We start from the raw sequence: 18191 nt of genomic DNA, 5'->3' as shown, positions 1-18191 counted from the left end.
TTTCCATTCTGAGGATCCAATTCATTTTACAACTAGCCTTTTTCTTAAGGACGACCTTCCTCAAGAACTTACTCTTTCATCTTAAGGAAGAATTCAGAGCAGTACTTCTCAATTATTTTCTGTTCCCATTTTGTGCCCTCCAACTCCCTGTGATTGGGATGAAATGTGTTAAAGTGATGCCTTAAATTATTTGGCTTCATGCTGTCTGCTACCAACATTTTTAGACATAGTAAACATACTGGACTTTCCTTGTCTCCCACCATAGTCACAGTAAAGCCAAGCGCTACATCGCTTCGTCATATTTCCTCGTCTTAGCTTTCAGGAGACTTACATTTGCCTCATTATCTCCGTCTCTCTCCTTTCTTTTCATCCCTGTTAAATATTTTTCCATGGGGTCTTTTAAGGGTTTGTTACCTGCACTTTATATCTCTTGCTCTGTGCTGTATGCTATTGTTTGTTGCAAAAGCACATTCCCCGGGGTCACACACTCCCCGGGGTCACACACTCCCCCTGGCATAGCTCTGCACTCCCCAGGGGGCTCCACCCCACTATTTGAGGAGCACTGAAGTAAGTAATAGTTATATAATGGCTATTGACAGAAGACTTGAGTTTTATTCTTCCTCTAGTGATGTCATTCAATTCATCTGAGGGCAGTGTTATATTAGCAGTGCCATATTTGTTTGGAGACACCTTTTTTAAACTTAGCACAATGAAGCTATTTTATTGAAAGAAAGAATTTAATGAATCCCACCACTTCCCTTCCCTTAAATATTAACTTTTTGAAGAGCTTTATAAAAAAAATTAATACTGGAAACTTGGAAATGTTGAAAACTCAAGTGTTGAAATATTTTTCCTAACTTGTTTAGGAAGAAGAATCAAAACCTTTAGTGGATGTTGTCATCTGTGTAAGTAAGAAACTCAGTAAAAAGCAGAGTGAATTGAATGCTATTGCTGCATCTCTTGGAGCTGATTACAGGTATATGCAACTGCAAACTAAATATATAGCAATGTAGTCATTGTTAGAATTACTATAGATTTAAATTTTAATAGCTCTAGAAATTCATATGAATATATAATATTGTAATTTATTTTATGAAATGTTTAGTGATGGCTACAGAAAATTAAACATGAAAACATTGGAATTATATAATATGTATAGTATTACCGAATATATATTAATATGAATATTTATACTAATAAAACATTAATAGTTATTCATATTATGGAATTCAATTTTACATTAAGTGTAAATCATCCTTGAGCAGTGGACCTCAAAAAAATCTAAAAATTATTTAAATTTATTGTAATTATCCTCTCTAATAGATTCTAGTTGGCTTACAAAATGCACTAACAACAAACGTCTGGCAGCCCAGACTAAAATAATAATAAAAATAGCAAACCATACCAGGGCCTCAAAAACACATTGAGTCTCAGAACCAGATCTTACAGGTTTTCAGAACTCTGGGAGAGAGGACATTGTCTTTCTCTGGGGAGACCCTGTTCAAAAAGGCAGGAAATGTAACAAAATGTATGCTTCTCTAATGCTAGGAGTTCCAAGCATGGATTAACTTCTATCTATTTGCCCAGGGACTAAATTGAGAAAGTTCTGGCCACACCTCTTCTGCTTGACTGAGCCCAGTTTTTCGACTCAGTCTAGCCTAGAGGGACATAAAAAATATTTCTCCGCTCATCTTGAGGAAAAACAACAAATATTATCTTGGATTCACCTAACATTGTTAAAATGTACCATTGTTGGCTCTCTTAAAGAGAACAAGAACAAGCAATTACCAAGGAGGCTTCCTTGCTGCCATGTGACTTTTCTATCCAGTGAGTGTGCTGGTTTCCCCGGTCTGCCGGCAAGAACCGCCACCACCAGAACTTGATTAAAGAAAGGAACACCAGAACTTGATTAAAGAAAGGAAGCCCGGAGTCACTGCCCAATCACTCCGAAGGCCATGGCTTCTATTTTGGATCCAGGAGAGTCTTCTCCCCTTGATGGCGCCACATTCTTTTGTTATTAATTGCAACAAATGTCATTTATTTATTTATTATTTATTCAATTTTTATGCCGCCCTCCTCCTTTAACTCAGGGCAGCTTACAACATGTTAGCAATTGCAATTTTTAACAGAGCCAGCATATTGCCCCCACAATCCGGGTCCTCATTTTACCCACCTCGGAAGGATGGAAGGCTGAGTCAACTTTGAACCGGTGATGAGATATGAACTGCTGACTTACAGATCTACAGTCAGTTTCAGTGGCCTGCAATACAGCACTCTACCTGCTGCACCACCCCTGCTCACTTGGTTCAATTTTGCCACCAGTACATGAGCTGGTGGCAAAAACTATACAAGAGGGACCTCTAAAAAGGGCAAGGTCCAGCTACAACCCCCCCAAAAGGGCATCCCCAACTGAGGATAGGGACACTAAAAGATGCCAAAAAGCACTGCAGAAACATCTCTCCAAAGCAAGGAAGCAGGTGGAGGCCACCAGTTTTCCACTCCCCTCTCTAGAGGAGGAGCTTGTTCCACAGCAAGATCACTTTATTCTGGCCATTGAGGTCACTCAGGATTAGTCAACAGATGGTGCCACTGAGCTTCCAAGGCATTGAAGCAGCAGATTATAGGCCAGAACCTAAGCCTTTTGTTAGCCCAGTTTCTGCGGAATTGTTGACAACCTCCTCAAAAGCCACATTTACCCCTACTGTAGTGGGCCTATTCCAGAAAATTCATGACCTCATTGCTGGAGCTTTTGGAGACTTGTAGAGACTTTGGTCTGCACTCACAGACTCAAGCAAACTGGCCACCTTTGCAGGACCATCTTCTCCACATCCTTCCCTCCACAGTGAGAACTCACTCATGGGGACAAAAGCATAGGTGACGGAGCTTACAGATGATGAGGGGCTTTTTTCTGGCCAAACAGTCTTCACAGGTCTTTTTCAGCCCGTCTTCTACAAATCGCTTCTATACAAAGCCAAAATAATGGACAACGGGTTGACAGAGGCCCCAGCAGAAACATCCGTGGGCCTGAATCCAAATGGACTGTTTTCTGAACCAGTCCTTGAGAGAGAGAAGTCATTCTCTCTCCCAAACTATTCGTTGATGTCATTCAGCCTTAATGGAACCAATCTAGCACCAAAATAGCACCTATCAGTAACAATAGAAGGCTCTACGACTTGGGACCAGACTTTGAGGAATTTCTGCAGTTACCAACAGTAGATGCCCCTGTAGCCAGCGAGGCTCTTCAGCTGTTCTTCTCTGAAATATCAGAGAGCTTGAAAGCAGAAGATCGTAAAGTGGAGATGTCATTCTGCAAAACATACCAGGCAGACGTCTGGGTGATAAGGTGACGTCTGCATCATTCTTCAATAGAGCTTTGCTCCTATGGCTTTACCAAATGCAGTCTAGGACCGTGATATCAAACCTATGGCACAGGTGCCACAGGCAGCATGCAGAGCCATATCTGAGGGCACGCAAGGTGGTGCCCTATGTCAGCTCCAGCACACATGTTCATGCTGGCCAGTTGATTTTCAGCCTTCCGGAGGGTGGGGGGGGGAGTCATTTTCATCTTCTCCATGCTTCAGGAAAGCCTCCTGAAGCATAAGGAAGGTGAAAAGCGGCACAATGGGCCTATTGAAAGTTCAGAAATGAACTTCCATTAAGTCCGTTGGGCCTGTTTTTCGCTATCCATCAACTCTGGAGGCTTCAGTGAGGTCTGTGTGCACATGTGGTGGAAAGTGCAAGGGGGGTTGTGCACGCATGCATGAGGGGAGGTCATTAAATTATGGGTGTGGGCATGCGCATGCTATCATGGGCACACACATCCTTTTGCCACCTGAGCAAAAAAAGTCTAGGATACCTCCCGAAGAGATATGGCTGCACCAAAATATAAACAAGTTGGTGGCAGCCACATAATTTTCTGCTGAGACAACCCTCAATGTGGCTAAATATGCATCCAGGGCTATGGTGGCCAGTGTAACATCCTGTCACTTCCTGTGACTCCGCCACTGGTAGGTGGACATGCACTCCAAGTGGCACTAGCATCATCCCTCTTTAAAGGAGGCAATCTTTTGGGAGAGTCACTAGATCCTATTCTCATGGAGAATATGGATAAAAGGAAGGTACTACCTTACATGCATTGGCGAGCGGACCGCAGGACGGCACCCTGTTTTCGTTGGCTGCCCTTTCGGTCAGAATCCAGCTTTAACACCCCTCAATACTACCAGGCATATTCCCAAGGAACAGACCATCCACAGGACAAATGTGGGTTTTGAGACAGGCTGGCAGCATCCTCAGTCTAGGCATCCATTTTGAGGGGCCGGCAATCAGACCTTTTGCAGGACAAAGTGACTCCCAGGCCGATCATCCCATTGGAGGCTGGCTACAAATATTCGTAAACCAATGGGAGGAGACAATTTTGGATGCTTGGGTTCTGCAAACCTCATGCTAGAGATCCTCTCCATGCCCCTGAGATATTTCCTTCAGTGCCCTGTGCCCAAGAATTCCAGAAAAAGGCATCTCATGGAAACTGAGATCCAAGATTTTTGGATATATCCGCCATAGAGATGGTTCCTTCCGTGCAGGAAGGACTAGGTTTTTACTCCATCCTGTTCCTAGTTCCAAAAGGCTGGGTGAGGGGTTGAAGAGCTATTCTAGATCTTAAAAAGTTCAACATCCATTTATCATACAAAATACAATCTCTGCGGATTTCTGGTGTCTGCCTGTGATGTAGCAGCAGTAAGGAGGGGATTTCTCCCTCCCGAGTCTGCTTTCTCTTTGGATTCTTGAGACCTTTTGAGGCACAGCTCGTTCGGAGAACGAAGTGGACAAGGGGTTAGGAGATCTAGAAGAAAGGGACTCACAAATTTGAGGAAGCAGCAACAGTGAGTACAAAAGGAAAGGATTCCCAATTCCCAAGATTGACAAGGCTGGAAACACTGCAAATTCCTAATACGGGGTTGATAATCTTTCCTAGGATTATTTAGAATTTTTCAATTGGTACATTATTTATTTATTATTAGAGCGGATTTAATAAGCTTGGAAATAATTTGCTTCTGACTTGACTCCATCGAGATCTGGAAATCTGACAGTCAGCTGAGGAGCAGTGAGGATGGCGAGGACGGAAAGAGGCAAGGGACAAAAGATGGACCTAAGATCTTATGGTGCTGACATTTGAATTGATTAGCGAATTATTGAATCATTGAATTGGGTCTCTGGACACGGTGTTGACATTACAAGACTTGGGAATAATCCCTACTACAGAAACAGGAGTGAATCCAGGGAAGAAATTTGAGAAGAGGAGATTGCTTAAAAGGAGAACATCCGGGGAGTTTGAATCACCTCTGACTGACTTGCAGCGAGAGATTCCGATTTTAGACATTAAGATTAGACTTCAGCATTCTGAGCAGGACTGCAACGAATATAACCTGAAATAACAAGTTGTTGAACCTGAACCTTCTTTTTCTTTTCTCTCTCTTTCTTGTATTGCTATATCCTGTTTGTAAGTAACTCTGGAGGGGGAACAAGCTGGAGATTGAACAGAAAATGACGTATCGCTCTACTGACTGTGAACATAGAGCTACTAAAGAAAGGAACTTAAAACTTAAAAACCAAGGGAAGTTTATAAAATTATAGTAGAATATACTTATATAATCAGTTACTCTTTTACATAATTAAGTGCTATTAGAAACTTATATATTATATTTATATAGATATATTGAATATATAGAATATTATAATAATAATTATTTATCATAGATAATACTTTAATTTTATACTGCAAATCAATTATAACACTTCGTTTCTCTTTGAAATTACATTCATAGCCATTAGAATATTGATTGTTTAAGTGTCTTAGGATATTAATGCTTTTATTAGACTGATAATTTACATATAGTATTAAGATATTTATTGTATCGACATTTTCACTATTCTTTTCTTTTTTTTCTTTTATAACTGTAATATAAACTAATCTAAATTTCATTGCTTAAATATCTTCTACGGTCTTAAACATTGTTTATGATTATCTGGAACAGGATCTATAAAATTCTAGAAAAGCAAGAGCAAATTTTAAAAGAGATGACAGGCAGCCAACCCAGAGGTGGCAAAAAACCAATGCCCACAGTGCCAACAAATATAGCCTCTCCAACCTCACAGAGGCAAATCTAGAAAAGGAAAAGGGAAATACGTCATTGATGCAAAATATGAATAATACCTTGACTAAAATGCAGGAAACGATGTTGAAATTGCAAGAATTCATCACAAATAATCATTTGGAATTAAAGGCAGATATTTCTAGATTAGAAAATAGGCTGGAAACAGCTCAAATTGCAACAAAAGGAATGAACTAAAAACAGCATCCGTAGAGAAAAAAACAGAACAAAATGAAAAGAAAATTGAATATGTTGATCAAAAAGTAAAAGACTCCCACAAAGATCTGGAAAATTCTCTGATCCATTTGGAAATGGAGAGATCCTCATATTTTTTGAGATTCCAAAATATAATTGAAACGAAAAATGAAAACTTAGGGGAGATCATGATAACACTTGTCGCTGGAATCCTACAGCTTAATCGGGAAGAAGTAATAACTGAAATTGATGAAACTTACAGAGTCCAAACAAACTACCATATATACTCGAGTATAAGCCGACCCGAGTATAAGCCGAGGCACCAGTTTTGCCACAAAAAACTGGGAAAACTTATTGACCCGAGTATAAGCCGAGGTTAGAAAATGCAGTGGCTACTGGTAACTTATAAAAATGGAAACCAATAAAATTACATTAATTGAAACATCAGAAGATAACATGTTTTAGAATATTTATTTTAAAGAAAACCAGTAAACTAGCTCTGTAAATTTAAAACAGGATTCCTTCTCATCATCTCATCATTAATTGGATTTACATTATTGTTCTGTTTTTATATATGCTGTGAGCCACCCTGAGTCCTTTCAGAGGGGCGGCATACAGATCCAGTTAATTAATTAATTAAATAAATAAACAAATAAATAAATCTGTATATCCAAACAGAGCTTCAGCATTAGCTGCTGTGAGGTTATCAGCATAAAAAACCAGGTAGGTAGGTAGGTAGGTAGGTAGATGATAGATAGATAGACAGACAGACTAGTGAGACAAGCAAAACTTGCAAAACACAGACAGCTCTTGTGGTTTTGTATCCTAAATATGCAGGTCCTATTAAGAATCAAACTCATTTTTAAAATATGTAAAATGCTTCCCCTCATACTTGTTAATTGAAACTTGCTCTCAAACCCACTTTATAAAAGGCAACTTTTAAAGATCCACAAACACACTTTAGGAATTCCTGTTTAGCTCTTGCCTTATTAGTTCCTATCCAAGCAAGGACAGCAATTACCACAAAATACCATTTTTTAAACAGTTTAAATCCTTTCAAAGGAGGGGGAGGAGAATCTGACAGCAGGGGGCCTTTTTAATCCAGCTAAGGGCAATGCAGAGAGAGCAAGGAATAGTTACTGTAAACCTGTTGACAAATGCACACAGGGAGTTAAAAAAAAAAGCCTCTGGGTTTCAGCAAGAGGTAGCTGGCTTTTTTCACGGTGGGGGGGGGGGAGAGGGGGCATGCACACACACACACACACACGACCTCACCGGCTTTCCATTGCTTTTTCCCCCTCTCGGTTGGAGCACATGGCTGGCTCCTTTGCTTGAGCCAGGGAGAGAAGGCACCAGCCCCACCCCTCCCACAGCTCCTACGGCGTGTGAGAGGGGACAAAAGCTGATGCCTCCTCACTCTGGCTCAAGCAATGGCGCCCTCTTGTGGTGACTTTGTCAATGACCCGAGTATAAGCCGAGGTTGTGTTTTTCAGCCCATTTTTTGGGCTGAAAAACTCGGTTTATACCCGAGTATATACGGTATGCCCGAAGACACCAATTGCTGAGGGAAGTTCACTTGAGATTTTCCAGAAAGATCATTAGTGATAGAGTTTATGCTGCTTTTAGGGAGGGCAAACTAACATATAAAGGAAGAGAACTAAATATTTTAAAACTAATTCCTAGAAGAGTATGGGAACAAAGAAGAGACTACAAAAATCTAACAAAACTCCTAAGCAAAAAAGGATATCACATTCAGATGGACTATCCCAGAAGGAATGATGATAAACTTAGAAGGTAGAAGAGTGAAAGTGGATACTTCCAAAAAAGCGCAAGAAATTTATGGACAAATAGCAGGCTTAGAGCTGGAACTAGAAAGCGGGGAAAGATTAGAATCAAGTAAAGAAGACGAAATTGAATTAGATACACGAAGTAAAGAAAGGAAAGAAGAAATAAGGGTAGTGGAAGGAGAGAAGGATAAGGGCAAAGAGGAAGGAATTAAGACCAGGTCACAAACAGCAGCAGAAGTAAATAAAAAAAAAACAAAGAGAACAACCTTACCTATCACATTCAACAATACGGCAAATGAATTAGATTTTATAGATATCTGGAGATTAAGGCACCCTAAAGAAACACAATTTACATTTTACTCAATGCCTCACAATTCCTCCAGAATAGGCATGGCATGGCTAAACAAAGGATTGTATAAAAAAATAAAATCGGTTGATATAGAACCTAATATGTGGGCTCACCACAATCCGCTTAAGATTACTTGGCAGCAAGAAATGAAAGAATATAAAAGCTGGATTCTTGAATACAGATTTGCTCCAGGATAAAAACTATATAAAGATGATTAAACAAGAGATAGAATTTTTCTTAGTAGAAAATAAGAAACAACCTACCTCAATCCAAATACTCTGGGACATATTAAAGATATATATTAGAGGCCTAACAATAGCTTATACAGTTAAAAGAAAAAAGGAGAAGAGGGAGGAATATAATCATTATTTAAATGAGATCAAAATCCTAGAAAGAAACCTACAACAAAATCCAACAAATAATAAGACACTAAATTTGTTTAGGGAAACCAGACATAGTAAATATTATTGATCAACAAGAACACATTAGAAACATCAAGCAAGCTAAACAAATATATTTTGAAACAGCTAATAAACCAGGTAGATGGCTCTCTCAAAAGATCAAAAAGAGTAAAAGTGACAGACTACTTTACCATTTAGTAGACAAAAACGGATTGGTTCAACATATGGAACAACAGAAAAAAGAAATAACATTTGAATACTATAAAAACCTATACAAACAAGATCCAGCAGAAACTTTAAAAACAACAAAATACCTAATTGAAAACAACACATTACAAATTGATGATTCAGATAGACGAATGCTAAATGACAAGATTACCATCCAGGAATTCCAACAAGCTCTGAAAAGACAAAAGATTAATAAATCACCAGGCCCCTTTACCAACTAGTTGATAAAAACGGATTGGTTCAACATACCGAAAAACAACAAAAAAGAAATAACATTTGAAAACAACCAAATACCTAATTGAAAACAACACATTACAAATTGATGACTCAAACAGACAAATGCTAAATGACAAGATTACTATCCAGGAACTCCAACAAGCTCTGAAAAGACAAAAAATAATAAATCACCAGGCCCCGACGGATTCCCAGGCGAATTCTATAAAAAGAACAATGAAACTTTAGAACCCATTCTAATAGAAGTATATAATAAAATTCTGGATCAGACTAAAATACCTGATACATGGAGGGAATCATATATCATAGTAATCCCAAAAGAAGGGCTTGAGAAAGACAAAATACAAAATTATAGACCCATATCGTTGTTAAACACAGACTATAAGATCTTCATGTCGATACTGGCAGAAAGAAGAAAAAAAGTCCTAAACAAAATAATCAGTATAGATCAAACTGGTTTTTTACCACACAGACAAATAAAACAATGCACCAGAATGGTATTAGACATTAGTATTGTGAGGCACATCCAGGGAGGCAAGTAGCTCTTGCCTTCCTGGATGTGTAGAAGGCATTCAACAATGTCAGTTAGCAATATTTATTGGAATTAATTAATGATCTAAAACTGGACAATAATTTTGAAAATATAATTCATAGTATATATATGCGTCAGTTTGCCAGAGTGATAATAAATAATGACATGACAAATTTATTCCCCATTGAAAAAGGAGTCCACCAAGGCTGTCCGATGTCACCTCTTCTGTTTATTTTAACACAAGAAATATTATTAAGTAAAATCCGGAATAGTAAAAAAATAAAAGATCAATATTAAAGATGAAGAATATAAACTACAGGCCTATGCAGACGATGTTGTATTCTTCCTAGAAGATGCTATAAGCACAGGCCCAGAACTAATTAAATTGATATATTTAGTGAATTTTTGGGACTAAAAATTAATAAACAGAAAACAAAACTCATGACAAAAAATATGACCTCAAAACAGATTAAGGAACTAGAAAAAGCTACAAATTTTCAAATTACTAATAAGATTAAATATTTAGGATTAACAATTACTAATAAGGTCTCATCTATCAAAAAAAGATAATTATTAGAGACTTACACAGGAAACTAAAACTATCCTTGAAAAATGGGGGAACCTACAATTATCAATTTTAGGTAGAATTGCAGTAATTGAAATGAATATTCTTCCCAATTTTTTTTCTCTTTTTCAGCTGTTCAGCTTTTGAGCTGTTCTACCTACTTGGACGATCTTCTCAATGCGCTGCATGGAGAGTCCAACATGGGGTATACCCTAGTCTTATTGGTAGGGACTGAGTTTAAATTTAAATAATTAATTCGGCAACGCCCCCTACCTACCCCAGAGGGCTTAATTTTAAACGAAGGCATAGACAGATTCAATCTTGATAAAAACTTTATTAGTTCCAATAACAGGAACGACTAAAACTGCGACCCTGAGCCAAAGAAGGCCGGGTGGGTTTGGACTCTCCACACAGCACATTGAGAAGACCGTTCAGGTAGGTACAACAGCTCTTCTCCAATGCGTTGCTTAGGACTGAGTCCAACATGGGATATACCCAAGCTATGTAGACAGGGAGGGAGCAGGCCTGGTCAGGGGAGCAGGGGAAGTGCAAACGCACTGAAGTATCTGCCTGCCAAAAGCTGCTTCTGCGGAGGCAAAGGAATCGAGACGGTAATGTCTAATGAATGTTGTTGGGGACGACGATATGGCTGCACGGCAAATGTCCTCCACTGACACCTGTGTATTCCATGCGGCGGAGGTAGCCGCACTTCTAGTGGAGTGTGCTGTAATTCCTTGTGGAACCTGTTGAGACCGGGAAATATATGCCTCAGCTATGCAAGATCATATCCAGCGTCCAATGGTTTGGGAAGAGACCTTTTGTCCTTGAGTTGCAGGAAGAAAGGAGACAAACAACGCTTCAGATTTTCTAATTGTGTTCCAAGAACGTATAGTTTGAGGTTTTGCCGAACATCTAGTTTGTGCCAGCGGTGTTCCAGAGGATGGATTGCTTGGGCGCAGAAATCCGACAGTACGACTTCTTGAGAGCGGTGGAAGGGCGTGTTGACCTTTAGTAGGAACGCCAGGTCCAGTCGTAAAACCACTCTATCTTGGTGGAATATGCATAAATCCTGACGTACAGAAAAGGCTGACAACTCTGACACACATCTCGCTGAAGTAATTGCTACCAGAAAGGCAGTTTTAAATGAGAGAATGCAAAGTGGAACCGAACGCATTGGTTCAAATGGTGGGCCAGTTAATGCCTGAAGGACCAGAGGAAGGTCCCTGGTAGGGTACCTGTGCACCACCTGCAGTCTTATGTTTGTAGCACCGTGGAGGAAATCTCGAATACAGGGGTGATGATACAGCGACCTCAAGTTGTCCAGGTGAAGCACCAATGTGGCTAGCCGGGCCCACATAAACCATCAAGGAGGCACAAAATCACATTGCCTCATGAAGGAAGCAGAGACACTCATATCCTGGGTGGAACAGCATCTACAGTCCTTGAGGGCCTCACCCAAGGGTCAGTTCACTATCCAGACCCTCAATGGTGGCACTTCACCGTTTGGCACTTGAGGGGCATTGATTGAGACCAGCTAATAATTTAATAACTTACCTTACTTGGAAAGCAATCTGTTAGGAAAGTCCAACATGAGCTAAATGGAAGTCAGTCGAAGAGGATAAAAAGTAACGTCCCTACTCTACGACTGAGTTTAAAAAACTGAGCCCTCTGGGGCAGGTAGGGGGCATTGCCGAATTAATTATTTAAATTTAAACTCAGTCCCTACCAATAAGACTAGAGTATAACCCATGTTGGACTCTCCTAAGCAGCGCATTGGAGAACAATTTTTTTTTAGGGAAATTAATAAAACTATTTCAAAATTCATTTGGCAAAACAAAAAAAAACTTAGGATCAAATTTGCATATCTTCAAGACAATAAAAGCAGAGGAGGCCTAGGACTTAAAACTGTACTACAATGCTGCTTGTTTAAACTGGATAAAAGAATGGATCAATCTCTCAAACAAAAGGATCCTGAAACTAGGACATGACTTACAGATGGGTTGGCACATCCATCTCTGGAAGGATGAAACTAAACCACAATCCACATTCAATAGGCATTTAATCAGACAGAAAATATTTATTAAAAATCTGGTATGAAATTAAAAGGAAATATTATATAAAAATTCCCAGATGGTTATTTACCATGGAAGCTATCGTCTATCTGAACCTGATTGATCCCATAAAAACTTTAAAATATAAGGACATTTTACATCCAAACAGAGATCTAAACACAAGGCAAGAACTCGTATTACAAAATAACAAGATAGACTGGTGGATATATTTACAAATAAAATACAGAAATAATAAGGATAAAGAAGCCCCCGGTATTGATACGTTGACATACTCTAGATAAAATTTTGACAGGACAGGAGGATAGATTAATCACTAAAATTTATCAACAACTTTTAGAACTTGACAGGCCAGAAGATATAGTTAAAGATTCTATAATTGTGTGGGCTAAAAACATCCAACATAATATATACTTAGTTGACTGGAAAAAAATCATGGAATACTACAGTGATCCCTCGATTATCGCGAGGGTTCCGTTCCAAGACCCCTCGCGATATTTGATTTTTCGCGATGTAGGGTTGCGGAAGTAAAAACACCATCTGCGCATGCGCGCCCTTTTTTTCATGGCGGCGCATGCGCAGATGGTGGAGTTTGCGTGGGCGGCGGGGAAGACCCAGGGAAGGTTCCTTCGGCTGCCCAGCAGCTGATCTGCTCGGCAGCGCAGCAGCAGCGAGTAGACGAAGATCGGGGTTTCCCCTTTGCGTGGGCGGCGGGGAAACCCCGATCTTCGTCTGCTCGCTGCTGCTGCGGCCGCCCAGCAGCTGATCTGCTTGGCAGCGCAGCAGCAGCGAGCAGACGAAGATCGGGGTTTCCCCTTTGCGTGGGCAGCGGGGAAACCCCGATCTTCGTCTGCTCGCTGCTGCTGCAGCCGCCCAGCAGTTCAGCTGCTGGGCGGCCGAACGAACCTTCCCTGGGTCTTCCTCGCTGATGCCCCCGCTCGCCCGCCCGCCGCCCGCCGCCCGCCAGCAAGAGGGGGAGAGATAGAGAAAGAGAGAGAAGGAAAGAAAGAGATGAGAGAGGGAGGAAGAGAGTGTAAGAGAGGAAGAAGCAAGATAGAGAAAGAGAGAGAGCAAGAAAGATGAGAAAGGAAGGGAGTGACGTCATCGGGTGGGAAAAATCGCGATATAGCGTTTCGCGAAGAACGAGATCGCGAAAATCGAGGGATCACTGTATATGTAAAATTACGTTGTCAGCCACCTATCAGGAAAACATCTATAAACTTTTTTTACAGATGGTACAGGCCCCCATCAATAGTCAAAAAGATTTACATGAAATTAAATGATACTTGCTGGAAATGTAAGAAAGAGACAGGTACTTTTTTCCATATGTGGTGGTCCTGCCCCAAAATTCAAAATGTTTGGAAAAATACTCATAGATGGCTTACGGAAATTACAAAGGAGGAGATAGAATTCACACCAGAAATTATGCTTCTAGAAATTTGGAAAAGACAATACCCCCCGAAAAAGCTTTCTCTTATGATACATATAATCACCGCGGTAAGAATCTCAATTGCGCAAATGTGGAAAAAAGATCAGAATCCACCTGAAAATCTAATTATAGAAAAAATCTATAGATGTGCGGAAATGGATGAAAAGATGAATGCAATTAAAGGAATAAAAAGTAAAGAAACCAAAGAGAATGGCATAAATGGATCCGCAATAAAAACCAAACATAACAATACAGAGTATCAGTGTATATATACTATATATAGATAGATAAAAAACAAGCATTTTATAAAAATACATAACCAATACATAACAACTATTTATGTTTAATTATTATCCTCTATAGAATCAAGGGTATTTATGTTTGTTTCATGTATGTGAATGTATACAGTTCAATATAATACAAACTGTAAGAAATGAGATATGTAACAGATATGGTGTATGACCTGTTCAACAATATATACATGACACATATTTAAAAATAAAAATTAAAAAAATACAATCCCTGCAATCCATATTGGGATACATCTGGCAGGGTGACCTTTTAACATCTGTAGATCTCGAGACTCACCGTATTTTTCAGTGGATAAGACATACCTTTTTCCTCCCTAAAAGGGGCTGATAATTAGGGTGCATCTTATACTCTGAAAGTAGCTTTCTTCCCTCAGCCCTAACTAGCTGCTAATGATCTTCCCAGCTCTTAACTTGCAGGTTCTTTCATTGTTTCTCTCTGTGAAGAATGTTTCCCAAGTCCTAAGTCTTTGCAGGGTTTTTTTTCCATTACTCTAACTTGCTGTGAAGAAATTTCCTTCCAGGCCTAACCAGGTGCTAATGATGTTCCCAGCTCTTACCGCTTGCAAGCTCTTTCATTGTTATTTCTGCAAAGAATGTTTTCCAAACTGTCTTTGATTTTTTTCCCCATTCTCTATTTGCTCAAAATGTTTTTTTCCAGCCCTAACCAGGTGCTAACAATGTTCCCACCTTATACCAGCTTCAAAGCTCTTTCTCTCTGTTACTCTCTGCAAAGAATGTTTTCCAAACCCTGTCTTTGTAGGGTGGTTTTTTTCATTGCTTTACTTGCTCTGGACGTTTCTTTCCAGCCCTAATCAGGTGCTATTAATGTTCCCAAGCTCTTTCATTGTTTCTCTCTGTGAAGAATGTTTTCCAAGCCCTAAGTCTTTGCAGGGTTTTTTCCATTGCTCTACTTGCTCTGACTGTTTCTTTCCAGGTGCTAATGATGTTCCCAGCTCTTACTGGCTTGTAAGCTCTTTCATTGTTACTATCTCAGAATAAAGTTTTTTTTAAGCCCTTAACTAGGGGAGAAAATTATGTGATGAAGCTGAGCAGACTAAGTACACTAGCCAAATGAATACCTGGTAAGCAGATACTTTTCCTTATTTTCCTCCCCAAAAATGAAGGTGTGTCTTATACTCTGGTGCGTCTTATACTCCGGAAAATACAGTATCTCTATGTACCCAAATGCCTGTCATACAAAAGGCTCCCGAAGTTTTACTTTGCAGGGCACTATTATCAATACAGGGCTCTGCTATTCGGCCTGTCAACACCCTTTTACCAAGCGGTTGGCAGCAGTGGTGGCATATCTCAGGACATGGCCAGTAAGACTGCATTGCTATTTAGATGACATTCGTATCCAGTCATTGTCGTCTCTTCAGACGAGGGAGGATCTCCAAACTACGGTCCAGACACTGCAAAGACATGGCTTCTCCATAAACCTCAAAAAAAGCCACCTAGTCCCATCCACCAGTCTGCTTCATATGGAGTGCGGTGATAGACACTGGGACCTAGAATGTTTATCTGTCCCAGGACCACCAGTCCAGGATTCTATTTCCAGCGAATCAAATTCAAAGGCAGTGATTGGTTTAATTGGCCCTCCTTTCTCAGCTACTAGAAAATATGGTTTCCTGCATCAACATTGTGTCTTGGGCAAGACTACAGATTCGAACCCTACAATAGTTCCTGTTGCCACAAAAGAGGGTGGGCAGCAGCCATTCTGGGATCAGGGTCCGGATCCCACTGAAAAATGAAAAACCTTCATTGGTGGATGTCCCATGCCATGCAGAAGGGCTGTTTATTCGGAGAACTCAACTGAATCACAATAACTACAGATGCCAGCCTTTTCAGATGGGGTGACCACACCCAGTCCCAGATTACCTAGGGATAGTGAAGCGCGACACACCTAACAAACAACATAAACAGGTTGGAGTTTCGGGCTACACATCTGGCTCTCTGTCACTTCCAAGAATAAGTAGCCAGCCACAACGTCCTACTCCTAACAGACAATCTGGCCACCAAGGCCGACATCAACCATCAACAGGGCACCTGGTCCAGACATCTCATGCTTGAGGCAGAGAAGCTGTAGCTTTGGGCAAGTTGCATGTCCTCTCTGTCAGGACGAAGTATATATCGGATCTCAAACCTGCAGGTGGACTGGCTGAGCAGGAACACCATACACCATACACCATTCCAAGGACCACCTGGATTTTTTCAAGGACCTATCCCAGAGGTTCAGCCACCAAGGTGGATTTATTTGCTCATCTGATGAACACTCAACTGTCGAAGTTCTCCAGATTTGGAGTACTGGGGGCAGAAGAGGTCAATACTCTCACAGCCCTTGGCCTCAGGGGCTGTTATAGGCCTTCCCTCCCTTTCCCTACCCCAAGGGCGATCAGGAAGGTGTTAGCAGAGAGTGCAAAATTCTTCTCGCCACTTCCTATTGGCCCCAAAGCCCTTGGTACACACATCTGGTCAGCCGATTAGTATCCTGCACCTAGAGTATTCCTGAGGACCAGATCTCTCTCAGCCAGAGGCTCTGCTCCACCCGGAGTTTCAACGGCTCCAGTTAGCTGTCTGGCACTTGAGAGGGACATCTTGAGGAGAGACAAATTCTCTGGGAAGGTGATACAAACTCTAGGCTTCCAGAAGATCTTCCACTAATTGCATATATAATGCCAACTGGTCTGCATTTTGCAAATTGTATTTCAAGGGACGCATCAATCCTGTCTCGACATCGATATTGCAGATCCTGGATTTCTTATGGGAGGGTCTGGACAAAGGATTATCTCCCAATACCCTCCGCAGGCAAGTAGCTGCTTTGTCCACAGTATTATAATTTGAGGATATGCAAACCCTCACTCAACATCTGAGGGTGCACAGTTTCCTCAAAGGGGCTGCTGTGGCCTTAGGCCTCCCATCATTATCCCACGTGGGACTTTTCTTTGGTGCTTCAAGCACTTGCTTATGCATCATTTGAATTGTTGAGAGCTACAAGTCTCCAGTTCTTGACATTTAAGCTGTCCATCCTTATGGCCATTACTTTGGACCTGAGACTATCAGAGTTGGCATCTCTCTCCATTAGAAATGACTTGTGCATTTTCCATCTGGATAAAGTTGTGCTGTGGTTGGCCCCCTCCTTTCTTCCTAAAGTCAACTCCTGGCTCTATAAGGCCCAGGAGGTCATTTTGCCAGGTTTCTGCCTAACCGTCCTAACCTGTGTATCAATATTATTAAAAGTTTCAATATATGTAAAGGAAATGGCCAAATTTATTATAACATAAATATTCACTAAGAGAATTCTGCTATCTACAAACTAATTATATTCTTCTGAATTAGCAATTATTTAACAAATGTTGATTGTCTGCATTTATTCTAGATGGTGTTTTGATGAAACTGTAACACATTTCATCTACCAGGGAAGGCAAAATGATAACAACAGAGAATACAAATCTGCTAAAGAAAGAGGCATATACATTGTTTCACAGCATTGGCTCTTGGAGGTAGGGATATCCTTTCTTTCTGATACTAAAGTGAAGAAAATGTTTGTTTTGTTTTTATCTATTTATTATTAATTATTAAATTTTATGCTATCCATCTCACTGATACAGCAACTCTGGAAAGTTTAAAATATAATTAAAAAGTTAAAAAGGTAATACAAAGTAGTTAAAATTAAGGATTAAACCCAGATGATGAGCAACATGGGGATCTTCTCTTAGAGCAGTGATGGCGAACCTTTTTTTCGTCAGGTGCCAAAAGACTGTGGGTATGTGCTATTGCACATGCCTGAGTGCTCACACCCATAAATCAATGCCTGCGGAGGGCAAAAATAGCTTCCCCCCCCCCCCCCCCAAGCCTTCTGGATGCTGGAAATGGCCTGTTTCCCAACTTCTGGTGGGCCCAGTAGGCTTGTGTTTCACCATTCCCAGGCTCCAAAGGTTTCCC

At 40.4% G+C, this 18191-nt stretch overlaps 1 protein-coding gene across 9 annotated transcripts in view; it reads left to right on the top strand.

Moving 5' to 3' along the window:
• Positions 1-18191, top strand: part of TOPBP1 (DNA topoisomerase II binding protein 1) — a 217414-nt gene that overhangs the window by 79608 nt on the left and 119615 nt on the right. For all 9 annotated transcript variants that reach the window (XM_070730152.1, XM_070730148.1, XM_070730150.1 and 6 more), the window contains 2 exons: positions 867-976; positions 17626-17749. In XM_070730152.1, the coding sequence (XP_070586253.1) occupies positions 867-976; positions 17626-17749 (234 nt within the window). The remainder of the gene's footprint in view (positions 1-866; positions 977-17625; positions 17750-18191) is intronic.

This window comes from Erythrolamprus reginae, chromosome Z, assembly GCF_031021105.1.
Source record: "Erythrolamprus reginae isolate rEryReg1 chromosome Z, rEryReg1.hap1, whole genome shotgun sequence".
In the NCBI taxonomy this organism is placed as follows: Eukaryota; Metazoa; Chordata; class Lepidosauria; order Squamata; family Dipsadidae; genus Erythrolamprus; species Erythrolamprus reginae.
The sequence above is the reverse complement of the archived record's forward strand: the minus strand, read 5'-3'. Positions and strand labels throughout refer to the sequence as shown.